Source organism: Pholis gunnellus, assembly GCF_910591455.1.
Source record: "Pholis gunnellus genome assembly, chromosome: 20".
NCBI lineage: Eukaryota > Metazoa > Chordata > Actinopteri > Perciformes > Pholidae > Pholis > Pholis gunnellus.
Window position 1 is genome coordinate 8,881,878 of NC_136547.1, and position 12,995 is coordinate 8,894,872.

General features: G+C 43.6%; 1 protein-coding gene across 2 annotated transcripts; it reads left to right on the forward strand.

The window, feature by feature from the left end:
* The first annotated feature begins 4,973 nt into the window (after window positions 1-4,973).
* Window positions 4,974-12,995, forward strand: prpf4bb (pre-mRNA processing factor 4Bb). Of its 2 annotated transcripts, none has more exons than XM_079181201.1 (16): window positions 4,974-5,041; window positions 6,149-6,239; window positions 6,797-7,929; window positions 8,019-8,195; window positions 8,399-8,560; window positions 8,680-8,761; window positions 8,860-9,061; window positions 9,989-10,062; window positions 10,175-10,265; window positions 10,365-10,512; window positions 10,611-10,748; window positions 10,856-11,009; window positions 11,093-11,207; window positions 11,290-11,441; window positions 11,562-11,648; window positions 11,787-12,995. In XM_079181201.1, the coding sequence occupies exons 1-16, from the start codon at window positions 4,983-4,985 to the stop codon at window positions 11,988-11,990; spliced, it is 3,069 nt and encodes a 1,022-aa protein (XP_079037327.1). In that variant the 5' UTR covers window positions 4,974-4,982; the 3' UTR covers window positions 11,991-12,995. The 2 variants fall into 2 exon arrangements, with proteins under 2 accessions (XP_079037327.1, XP_079037328.1); XM_079181202.1 differs by having other exon boundaries at window positions 6,800-7,929.

Consider the following 12,995-nt stretch of genomic DNA (forward strand, 5'->3'; position numbering starts at 1 on the left):
GACTGTTCAGAAGAGAAGAGAAAGGGGAGAGAAACATAAAGATGGACACATCTGTCAGTGAACAAAGAACATCTGCGTTGATGGAAACAGGCGTTCCCTTTTCATTGACAAGTATTGTGAGTTGAGGCAGAGCTTTGCTCTGAGGAAGTCATTCTGAGCCATAACTCTGTCCTCGTCCACAACTACAGACAAAACCCAATGAAGAGTGCAGGAGCTGGGGTGAAAGTGGGTTAGCGAACCGCCTGAGTGTTTTTAACAGGCTGTATAATGGACTGAGGTTGTCTTCACTGAGCATCTGCTGGACCTAGTGTTTTATGGCCTCCTCCTTATTGTGTCTCCAGCGAAGCTTGGAGAGCAGAGGCCCTAAAAGTCAAGGCAGACCGAACGTCTGCCTGCTTTATTTCCCCTCTATGGAGATCCAAGTTCCAGCAACAAAAAGTCATGAATCACATCTTTATGTGCAATTGTTTTCTTTCTTGTTCCAGCAATGTTGGTAATGCTAGATGATGCTGCTCAATGTAAATGAACTGCACCATTACAACAAGTGGAAATATTCTATGTGCATCGATTTATTTAAATATCCGTTTACAGGACACATGGGATCTCCATTTTCAATTTAAAAGAAAGTTTTGTATGTTTGAAAGCTTGACCACACACACAATGAGTTTGTAAAGAAAGTTTCCCCAATGGACCCGCTACAGTTTCAGGATGACTTAAAGAACATTGACATTTGGGGGGAATCTCACCATAAAGTGCGCAGACACGGGGAAACAGCTAGCCAGTTTACAAAGGTAACAATATTCGTCCCAGTACCAACACCTTCAAAGCTCACTAATTACCGTTTGTTTCAATGCATATAAAAAAAATAAAAGTGAAATGTGCCTCGTAGCAGTTTTGCGAAATAATTTGATTTCTTATAGGGACACGAATTGTCCATATGTTTTGGAACTATATTACATTAAAAATGACAGGTTTAGGCAACCAAACCACTTAGTTAGGTTGCGGAAAACCATCATTGTTGGGCTTAAAATAACTAATTTATGTAAATGTAAGTTTAGGTAACAAAACCACGTAATTAGGTTTAGGAAAACTGTGAAGAACATTAAGTTTAAGCAGCAAAAACAAACACCGCTGTGTCTGATGGTGCAGTTGAAAGTCGGATATTTGTTGTAACATCCACCTTCCGCCCACCATTTTCATATTAAAAACTACATCACTTGCTCCAACTGTTGCTTAGTCACATGGATGCATTTCATGTTGCATTTTGTGTCCACCACGAAAAAAAGGATCCTAATTTACATTCCATTGGCATTATTTTCATCCTGAGCTAAAAAAAAAGAAGAAAAAAAAAAACACAAATGCATTTCGTCACTATTTCACAACCCGCCACGATACTGGGCTGTTATTCCTTGATCGGGAGAAGTGACTTCAATTCAAGCTAGCTGGTTCCTCCAGTCTTCATGCTGAGCTCACTGTCTCTTGGCTCCAACTTCATACTTTCGGGACAAACATGAGAGTTGTATCAATCTTCTCATGGCAAGTAAGTGAATAAGGAGATTTCCCAAAAAGTTGAACTATTCTTTCACGATTTATGACACTTGGAACAGTTCTGGGTCAAACGGAGACTGAATTGCAGACACAAGACAGGTTTCACTATTTCACTCTCACACACACACACACACACACACACACACACACACACACACACACACACACACACACACACACACACACACACACACACACACGTAATCCATCCAAGTAGAGCAAACAAATCGAGACAGGCAAAAGCCAAAAAAACTGAAAACAAGGCAAAGTCCAAAAACAGACCGCTTATACTTGTGAATTATTGGAAAGCAATGAGCACAGGGGTTGAATAAAGACAATCTAGCAGCAGAACAGAGAGCATATAAACAAGGTAGACTAATGGCAACAGGTGAGTAATTGAGGACAGGTGTGAATAATCAGAAGAGAGGCAGGAAACATACAGAGACAGGGAAATGAATAATCTAAGAAAAGGAGAAAAACACCCAACAACAGAAAACCCCAAACAAAACCTCAGATAACGGATAACATAGAAACAAAGACGGATAAACTAATAAAGACCACTAATATATTATAATGCCAGACAGTCTAAATATCTGAGCCCTCTGGACACAGAGCCAGAACGGTACACCACTGTAAACAACCATGTGCAAAGTCAAGTTATTTGATGTGTCTGTTGTCCAGTTAACACGGTGAAAACATTCAGCAAGACGGATTAAAAAAAAAAGAAGGAAAAAGCATGTATTGCACAAACCAAAGTGCCCAAGCTTCATCTTAACAAACTGGTCACGCAACATAATAAATCATAAACTGTATGACACACAGTCACACAGTGTCTTCAGCAGCACACACCATTAAGCACTGTATAGGTCCATGATTTACTGGACGTACTGGGACAGAGGTCTCAACTAATGGAATACCTAATGTCTCCATGACCGACACTTTAATCTGCGGTGAGACCTCCAGCTTCCAACTTCACCATATAAATCTGAGATACACTGTCGCGCCCAGGCTGTGAGTTACACCCTGTTAGATTTTTTTAATATAAATTGCTTTATAATGGGAAACTTAATCAAAGGAAATATATATTTTTTTTTTACATTTTTAGTCCAGCCTAAAAACACTTGATGATAATGGTAACACCTGCAGGACTATCATCTGCCAGAAGCACTTGTCCCATCTGCCTGGATGTCAACATTAATGCTGTTCTAGCCACACGCCTCCATTACTTTCACTGTGAATAAGCAACCACAGGTGCCTCACAATAACGCGATTTACTGCTTCATATAACACTGTCAAGTGAGGATAATAACCATCCCCTGAATGCACTTGCAACCTTGAATGTCACGTGATTTCACCGAGCTGTGTTCGAAGCAACATGCTTAGTTCTTAAATTTAAACTTTTTTTCCCGTTGCAGCACGATGTCTCAGATCTGTCTCATTGTGTCTTCAAACGAGACGAAAACACCGAATCAGATGTGGTGTTTGATATTTTTTACACTTTCCGGGTAACTATCGCATTGTGTGGTTTCCCTTCTGAGAATGATTAACATATAGGGGATGATGGACTTTGCATGTGTACGTCTCAGCAGGTCTGATGAGTATCGTAAGGCAGAGGCTGCAATCACACTATAAGCACAATATGCCAGAAATGGAACTTGCATATCTCATTGTGAGTGCAGAGCGGATTCAAATGTATCTTGCATACAAACAACAAACGTCCGTAGCTAAATATTAGGTTTCTGATCTTGTCAGGCTGTTGTTTTGCAGTATGGAAACACTGAACTTCATCTTTAAAATATGAGATTTCAGGAAACTATTTGTCTTGTGCAGAGTCCAATCCTTAAATAAACAATACGCATCAGTTTTACAAATGAGCCTTTTAATATAAGTCTGAATTGTTTTGTTCCAGCCAAAAATGAAACTGCTCTATAAGTAAAATTCATGAAATGTGTTTTTTTTCTTCTTTTGAGACAATGCTGCTTAATTAATCATGGAGGATAAATGGGACGCGATCTTGCAGGATCAACACATTCAAATGCTCTTTTGCTGCATCGATCAGACAACTCAAGTTAAAAGGCCTACAATTAAGACAACAGGAAAGTTTAATGTCAGTGTCCTTACCTGCTAAAAGTGCAGAATAACTCATATCTCACAAAGTAAAGGCTAATGACATACATAGACAGTATCTGTAAAGAAAAACGAAAATATATTGCTCACAATACTAAATAAATTCCTTGTAAATAAGACAATAAAGTACAGTTTCTAAAACACAATTGTGCTTTTGAATTCAACTTTTTACTCAACAAATACAGAGAAAACTGCTGTAAAGGGAAAAAATAAATGACATTCAGTATTATAATCTCTTAGAATACCTTAGAATATATTCCCCTGTAGAAGATCAAATGAAAGAGAACATTTAAATCAAGCACTCGTGTAACATTTGTTTTTATCATACCAATGGGGCACAGTGAGGAGCTCAACCCCCTCATGCAGCCCATGGTGCACAAGGGGCTCTTAAAAACCACTAATTGACTTCCAGGTCCATCCTGTGGTACGAGAAAACTAAGCAAATTCCCAGAATCCGCTCTTTGCTGTTTTCCTCTGTGTCTCAAAGGCTGCGCCCGAGGCTCCTCGTGTGATAGTTCAGTATCTAACACGGTAAAAGTCTGTATGCTTGCAGATAAACTCTGGAAACTCTGAACACGGTTCAGGTTATGTGTGATTTTAGATAGATTGAGTTTAAAATGTGTGGCTGCATTTTTTTTTCTCCAGTCCAACATGTCCAACTCATTTATTTGGAGGTTTAGAAACCCCAAAACTTAATAGATACAAGATACTGGAATCAATAGGAAAAACGATAAACAGAAAAACATTTTTTATTCATTAATATCCCTTATATTGGCTCAAGTGTATCCTGTTGGCTAGCTCTTGCTAGTGCATTTTTTAAACACGGATATAATAACACAAATATATGTCAATTCATGTCAGCTGTCAGCAGTGGGGGAATATTATTAGTACATTCACTCAAGTATTGTACTTAAGTACACTTTTTTTATGGTATTTTCTGGTTTATTTCTATTTTATGCTACTTCATACTTCTTCTCCAATACATTCTGTTGAGGAATATTTTACTTTTTTTTTTACTCCAGTTCAATTATTCAACAGATTTAGTTACTTTCCATTGTGGTATCACCACTGAATACTTCTTCCACAGCTGGCTGTCATCTTCTTTATTAAAGCCTCCTGTTGTGTGTTCATGTACTGTAAAGTTACACAAGCACACACCCTGGTGGACAAAAGACTAAACTCAGTCCACCAATCCGGATAGCAGTTCCACGCCGGCCCAACAGAGGGAACATCGGTATTTTGGTGCCATTGCAATCTTGTGTTCAAAATATTTGAAGAAGAAGAAGAAGGCCCCTCAGCTGAGGAAAATGGCCGACGTTGAGATGGACATCGCGTCCACAAGAATGAATAATGGCAACGAACACGTGTAAGTCATTTACTTTAAAATAAGAGTTCCTTGTTAATAAAGTATAAAGGCTTTACCCATCCAAAATAAAAAGGGAACTGTTCTGTAAGTCACAGCTGCGGAGTAACAGCAGCAGCCTCACGTTGTTACCAGAGCTAACGTTAGCTAAATTACTTAGCAACGGCTGGCTAATATTCTTCGCCAACATGCTAATGCTCTTTAGCTCAACTAGCATCACGTTGAGCTAAAGAGTAGACGTGTACATCATCGGAATTGTTGTATATTTACATCCATTATATGGAGCTGTCAGATCACATAGTATAAACACTCGTATTTTGGTCGCACGCACCTATCCTGTAGAGCTAGTTAGCATAGCTACGAGCTAACATAGCTACCCGAGGATGAAGCTCGCTAGCTCCAAGTTTGCTAAGAACAGTTAGCGTAATCGAGCTAATGGAGGAAAATCGTCTTGGCGGACATGCTCAGGGGAAAAACGAGCAAGTGAAGTGTGCATGGTGACAAATAAGTGTTGTTGCGACACAAATTAGTAGATTGTATGTCACTGAAAGTTGGGGCCGTTATTGTTAGCGTTGCTGGTCAGCTTTAGCTCCAGTTTATAGCTAAATTCACCACATTACGTAACCACGATGTACCAATGAATGCTGGAAGAGGAGAGCAGTCTTCGATGGTGTAATTTAGGCAATATAAAAACCATATTTTATATATTTGTATCGTATTTAAAGTGGCCTCTCTGAGTATTGTAAGGAAAAAAGTCACGACAGTACCATTTTTTTTTTAGGACAACAAAAGTATAAACACTGGTTGCTAATGGTTGCAAGTGATGTAGGAGAGACAACAAAATAAAGTTTCCAGTGATTATTGTCATTATCAGTTAATGCACTGATTATTTTGTCAAATAAGTGATTAAGTTATAAAGAAACTGCATTATTGTGGTCCGGTTGTGTCATGACTGATACCTGATCAGCTTCATACGATTTGCATTAGACCAGCCAGGGTTTCCTACAACACTGTTGTCAGTTACTCCCATCGATCAACACATCCCGACTGGTCCTTTACTGTGTAATAGTGTGTGCTCAATATTTAAGATTGTAACTCTTTTTGAAACAGGAAGCAGGATCTGGAGAGCCACGAAAGGAGTGGAAATGAGGACAGCGGAGACGTGTCGGAGGAAGAGGAGGGGGAGGAGGAAGAGGAAGAGGTAGGGGTGGACATCAGCAAGACCTAAATATCTTCAGTGGTATGATGCCATGATTCTGATATAATCTTTCTACAGTAGTTTGATTTCACTTAAACAGTCTAAATTTAGTTTGTCTCAAACCGTAGTGCTTCATGTCTGCACTGTGACAGTATTCTGCTCAATTTAACAAAAATATATAAAAAAAATCATATAAAATTCCTGCAATTTATTTTTTTACACATATTGTTAACTGCATAACAACTCATGTCATTGTATATGGAGGGTTCTGTCCGCCTTCCTCATATTTAGTTTTCCCCTGAATGAACTATAATTTCTATTGACTATGGAGACAGATTCTTGGATCAGTTCATTTATTTCTAAATGACTAAAACGTCAACACAAACACATAAGGACAGATCATTAAAAACATACATCAAATGATACCCATATTCATGCTGTTATGATCACAATGTGTCATCTTGTCATATACCATTTAAATAGAAGAGAAAAGACATCTATACATTGAAATAATCTTCCACCCGAATGAGCTGTCAAGCTGAAATGTTGTCTGGTCCTAGCAGGTGGAGGCTAATGGTCAGAAGACAGAAGATGGGCCCAAACATCACAGCAGCAGCGGTAAACACAAGAGGAAAAAACACAAGCATCGCAGTAAGCACAAAAAACACAAGCATGCCTCTGACGAGGACAAGGACCGCAAACGCAAGCATCGCCACAAACACAGGAAGCACAAACGCAAAGAGGCCATGTCTCCCTCTGCTGCCGCCCTCTTTGCCGCCTCCGGCCACAAAAAAGTTGAGTCCTCTCCCTCCTCTGGAAATCCAAGTCTGGACGACCGGGCCCTGCTGGAGGATCTGGAGAAGCGGAGGGCCATGATCAAAGCTGAGCTGGACAGCCAGTTGATGGAGGGCAAGGTCCAGTCGGGAATGGGCCTCATCCTCCAGGGTTATAACTCTGGATCTGAAGAGGATGCAGAAGGTCGGATCAGAAATGGAGAACAGCGTCAACGGGGCAGCTCAGGTAAACCCATATCGCCCAGAGGGGCGAAAGGAGGGAAATCTAGACGGGAGTCAACAGAGGGTAAGTCCAGCTCCAAGCGTCGCAGTCGGAGTAAGTCGGCGGAGAAGCTGGGACAGGCCAAGGAGTCTAAGCCGGACAAGGTGACCAAAACCACCAAGGACACAGCCGTTAAAGACAGAGGCCGCGGCAGAAGCCGGTCGAAAGACAGAAAGCATTCGGACAGCACGGAGAGGTCCAAGGAGGGAGCCGGGAAGTCCAACTCCCCCACCACCTGGAGAGGAGAGCAGAAAGGCGGCCGCGCCGATAAACGTTCCTCTCCGCAGCGGGACGACAGACCAAACCAGGAGAGAGCGGCACGCCGGTCCAGAACACCTGGACGGGAACGACCAGGTCGCTCAGATGCCGACAAGCGGCCCGCCAAGTCCCCGTCCAAGGACGCGTCGTCGGGGAAGGAGAACCGCTCTCCTCACAGACGAGGGCCTCACAGCCCCATGAGGAAACGCAGCGCTTCCCCTCGTCACAGAGACGCCCACCAGCCCCCGGCTACTGCCTCGGACAGGACATCCAAACAGAGCTACTCTCCGTCCAAAACAAGGTCCCCCCCCAGGAGACCCCGCAGCCGCTCCCCAGACCCCAGGAGGAGGGATGCTGACAGGCAGGACTCGCCGATGAGGTTGGTGATCACAGTTCATTCATGAATGCTTTTTAGATGATGTAGAATGTCCACTTCAGCTTGTGTGTCCACTCCTGATGTTTCGACAGGAAGCGCCTCCGGCCAGAAGCAGGGCCGGGCAGAGACTGGTCACGCGAGAACAGTCCCAGAATGGCCGCTCGCCGCAGGATGAGTCGCTCGCCATTAAGACGGAGGTCACCAATGTCACCACGACGGCGCTCCCGGTCTTCCCCCCGCAGACGGAGCCGGTCTCCATTGGGACACAGGTGATGGCGCTTTAAACACAACTCCCTAGAGGATGTTTCTCTATTTAGTCTGGCATTTGTTGTTTGTACATTTGTCTTGACTTAAATTCCATGTTAGCTTCCCTCTCTGCAACTGGAGTATACAGTATTGTGTCAAGACGTTTTCATGTTGAATGATTACCGAGGTAATAAACTATCCCCTCCTTGACATCCATGCCTTGTAGGGCTGGAGAGAGAGACCGGTACGGAAGACTCCGACAGTACCGACGCTCAATGTCCCGCGACCGGGGTGGGAGGAGAAGAAGACGCAGCAGAGACGAGGACAAGTTTAAGGGAAGCCTTTCAGAGGGGATGAAAGTCGACAAGGACTCCTCGGGGGAAGAAGTGTGAGTAGAAGAAGTTAGCCTTTATGTTTCCCTGCAGGTTATTAACCCAATTATAGGCCCATTGGCCCTGATAATAACAGGAAAGTGTGCATTTTTTAATTTTTACACCGTGTTTGCAGGTTGGAGGACTTTGATGGAGAGGAGGTAGATGAAGAAGCTCTCATTGAACAGCGCCGGCAGCAACGTTTGGCCATCGTCCAGGTCTGTTTACATCTGTGCTGATCCACACCTGGGTTTTATTAGTCACTACGTCCATGTTTTGAGTTTGTATTCTCACAGTCGCTCACTTCCTGCCACAGAAATACAAGCCTGTGAGCGACGACACCAACATGGGGTCGGAGCCCAGCAGCCCTCAGAGCAGCACGCGCAGCCGCTCGCCCTCACCCGACGACATCCTGGAGCGAGTCGCCGCAGACGTCAAGGAGTACGAACGCGAGAACCTCAACACCTTTGAGGACAGCATCAAAGCCAAGCACAACCTCATCGCCCAGGAGAAAGACGGTAATGTCCTGGTCAGAATAATCCAAATCTGAATGTACGCGGTCAGGTGTGTGCGCGCCGTAGTTAACTACGGCTGTCAACATGCAATTCATTCCTCTATAATTATTAGTGGAGGCCTGGGGAATACCTCCGATATATGCCGGGGAATAGTTCATATTTATGTGTAAGTTGGCGCTCACACATGTCAATCGTCGTCCAAACACTTCTCAGAAGTGGCGCTTCCTCATCGTTCCTCTCACTATAACCTCACTATCTCACTATCTTAGTGAAGATGGAATAAGTTGAGCACAGAAGTAGCTCCGTATAAGCGGTCTGTGGCTGAATGGGGCCAGCTTGTCCCAGGTAACTACAGCTTCGCTTAAACCTCTGAAATGTAGAAAAGAGAAGTGGCTCACCTTCATACTGAAGAGCACAATCTTATGTGATCATGGAGATCAAAAGCTCTGACCGGGATAGTGATTACTTTGAATAGTGTCTTTGATTTTTATAAGAAGCAAAATTGCTCCTTTTTTTTTATCCCCAGTACAATCATGGTCCGTTAACAGCAGATATGGAGGAAGTCCAAATTGCGAAGGTGAAGTAAAACTCTAAAAGTGCTTTACTTTGCACTTCCCTGCAGTTGTTGTGGCCGATGTCACACTGATGCTGACCGACCAAAGAGTGGCGCTCTATACGGAACTAAAATGGCTTTCGGTGGCTTGACTTGTGTGAGAAATGCAGAGTTGGTTTTAATGTTGTTTCTTTCTATCATGTGTTCATTCAGTTGCTGGCTTGTAACCCAAAGCCTGAGTGTCTCTGCCACCTGCAGCATGTTTTGATCTCTGCAGAGTATGTGAATCAAACACGTTCCAGCTATTCTGTTTTACAACATGGTGGATGATTAGAAGCTGTAACTTGTCTTGTTTTATTATTGTTTGTTTGTTTCAGGAGCCAACCCAAAGAAGCCTTCAGCCCCCGACATGTTTACGGAGTCAGACGACATGTTCGCCGCTGACTTTGATGTGAGTGTTTTCTCTCGGGGATCAGGAAAATAAGATGATGAGAGAAAACCTGTTTTAAGAGTCTCAGCAGCTGTTGTGAGCCACTGACCTCATATTTGTGTTGTTTCTGCAGAATGCCCGGATGAGAGCAGCAGGTGTGGGGAAGGACTTCAAGGAGAACCCCAACCTCAGGGACAACTGGACCGATGCAGAGGGTTACTACCGTGAGTGCTGCCTCTCAAATCCTTTTCTTTTCTCCGACAGCTGTCGTCCGGAGGCAAACCTGTGAGGTGGACTGTAACAAGTATCTCTTGTTATTTTAGGGGTGAACATCGGGGAGACACTAGACAAGCGCTATGATGTCTATGGCTACACGGGCCACGGTGTCTTCAGCAACGTGATCAGAGCCAGGGACACCGCCAGGGCCGGCCAGGAGGTGGCAGTCAAGATCATCCGCAACAACGAGCTCATGTGAGTCCCATGAATTTCAAAAATGTCTATCCAAAGAATTCAACCCTCCTGATTGAGTTTGTATTGATGAACAACATGATTTTTTTGGGGGTCAACAGGCAGAAGACTGGATTGAAAGAGTTAGAATTCCTCAAGAAGCTGAATGACGCCGATCCCGATGACAAGTTCCACTGCCTTCGCCTCTTCAGGCACTTCTACCACAAGCAGCATCTTTGTCTGGTATTTGAGCCTCTCAGGTACTGAAAAAGGAAGCCCTCCTCCTGTCCTCTCGTCATTTGAGTCCCACTGCAGCATTAATGTGACGGCCTCGCTTCCTACTTACCTTTTGTATTCTCCTCCGTAGCATGAATCTGCGTGAGGTCTTGAAGAAGTACGGTAAGGACGTCGGGCTACACATCAAGGCCGTGCGTTCCTACAGTCAGCAGCTATTCTTGGCCCTGAAGCTGCTGAAACGATGCAACATACTCCACGCTGACATCAAGCCCGACAACATCCTGGTACGGTATAAATACCCGATCTGAAGATCAAGCTTATAGAATGATGATCTTGTGTGTACTGATGTTTTGTCCATTTTTAAAAGGTGAACGAGTCAAAGACTATTCTGAAGCTTTGTGACTTTGGTTCTGCGTCCCACGTCGCTGACAACGACATCACACCGTACCTGGTCAGCAGGTTCTACAGAGCTCCAGAGATCAGTGAGTGGCCTCGTTTGTATGAATCGCCATTGATCAGTAGCGATTCAAACTGGACCTCGCTCACCGTTTCTTTCCGTCTCAGTCATAGGGAAGCCGTACGACTATGGGATCGACATGTGGTCGGTTGGCAGCACTTTATACGAGCTTTACACTGGCAAAATCCTGTTTCCCGGATCCTCCAACAATCAGATGATCAAGCTAGCGATGGACCTCAAGGGCAAGATGCCCAACAAGGTAAAAGTTGCATCATATCATTTCAGATATTGTTTCGCTCTCCGAGATGAGTTGTGTTGCTGTTCCATGCGGTGCTCAGGAAGTTACAGCTGATGCAATATCCTGGATTTCTTTCCTCAGATGATCCGTAAAGGCCTCTTCAAAGACCAGCACTTCGATCAGAATTTGAACTTCCTGTACATTGAAGTAGACAAAGTGACAGAAAGGGTAAGGTGTTCCTACTTTCTTAAATTGTTGAAATGTTCTTTTTATTGGCTGTTCAGGTCTTACGCCCAGTATTTGATACATATATTGAGAATATTCTTGTCATTGATTCAACTTATCCTCGTCTCTCTGCACCAACAGGAGAAGGTGACGCTGATGAGCACCATCAACCCCACCAAAGACCTGCTGGTTGACATGATCGGAGGCCAGCGGCTGCCCGAGGACCAGAGGAAGAAGGTGATGATGCTGAAGGACCTGCTGGATAGCACCCTGATGCTGGACCCAGCCAAACGCATCACCATCAACCAGGCTCTGCAGCACCCCTTTATCCAGGAAAAGATCTGACCCCCTGAACGCCACACACTCTCAGAGCAGACACAGAACCAACCACTAAACCAGCTCTGACCGGACCCGACTCTGCAGCGAAGCAGCCAACCCACAGACATGATTTTTATTTTTCTTCCTCAACTTTATTTTGTTTATGGATTCCTAATTGTTTTATTGTAAATAGCTCATTGAAATGGTAGCCATTCTTTAAGACATTGATTTTGCGATTCATCATTGTAACCCCCCCCCCCCCCCTCATACCCGGCAAATGCAGTTATGGACTTTTTATTTCTTTTTATTTAACTGCCATTGGAGTGACAGATGTTTAAAAGAAAAATATAATTCCTGTAAATACTGTATGTCAATCACATTAAGCATCTCAAGCAGCAGACTGTCGAGTCTCGTCGTAGTTGCAGAAGACTAAAATCCATCGGTTCTTTCTTTTCTTTAACCACAATTGTCATTGTGGGGCGATGCATGCTTTTGAATGTGCACCCTTTGTGCTCTAGATTTCTGTGGTGCAGAACTGTGTAAATGCTCTGTATGTCCATCAGTGTCCCCCCCCCCACACTTCTAACCACGTCTCCAGGCCTTGAGGTCTGAATTGAAGGAATAGATGCATATTATGTACACCTTGAAACCAGATGTTTTGTTTTTTTTCAAAGCAGGTAGTCATTGTTTTCTGTTGCTGGACATTTCCATGTTTTTTACCTTCCTCCCCCTCCAGCACTCTGGCTCGGTCCCGGCTCTTAAGGCTCTCACACTCAAGTGCCTCCTGTATGAGCCTCGTGTGTTCCACCACCCAACGATGTGGGCCGATTGAAAGCCACACCTGTAACCCTCCTCTCCCATTGTTGTATATAGTCCATAGTTACTGTCATTTCAAGTGTGGGTTAATTATTGTTTGTTTTTTTCCATTAAGTGGTAAAAAAGAATTTGTGATTTCAATAAAGAATAGTTGTGGAAACACTGCTGAAAGAGAACCTTCAGTATGAACACTTTTTAGTAATAAAATGTTTCCTA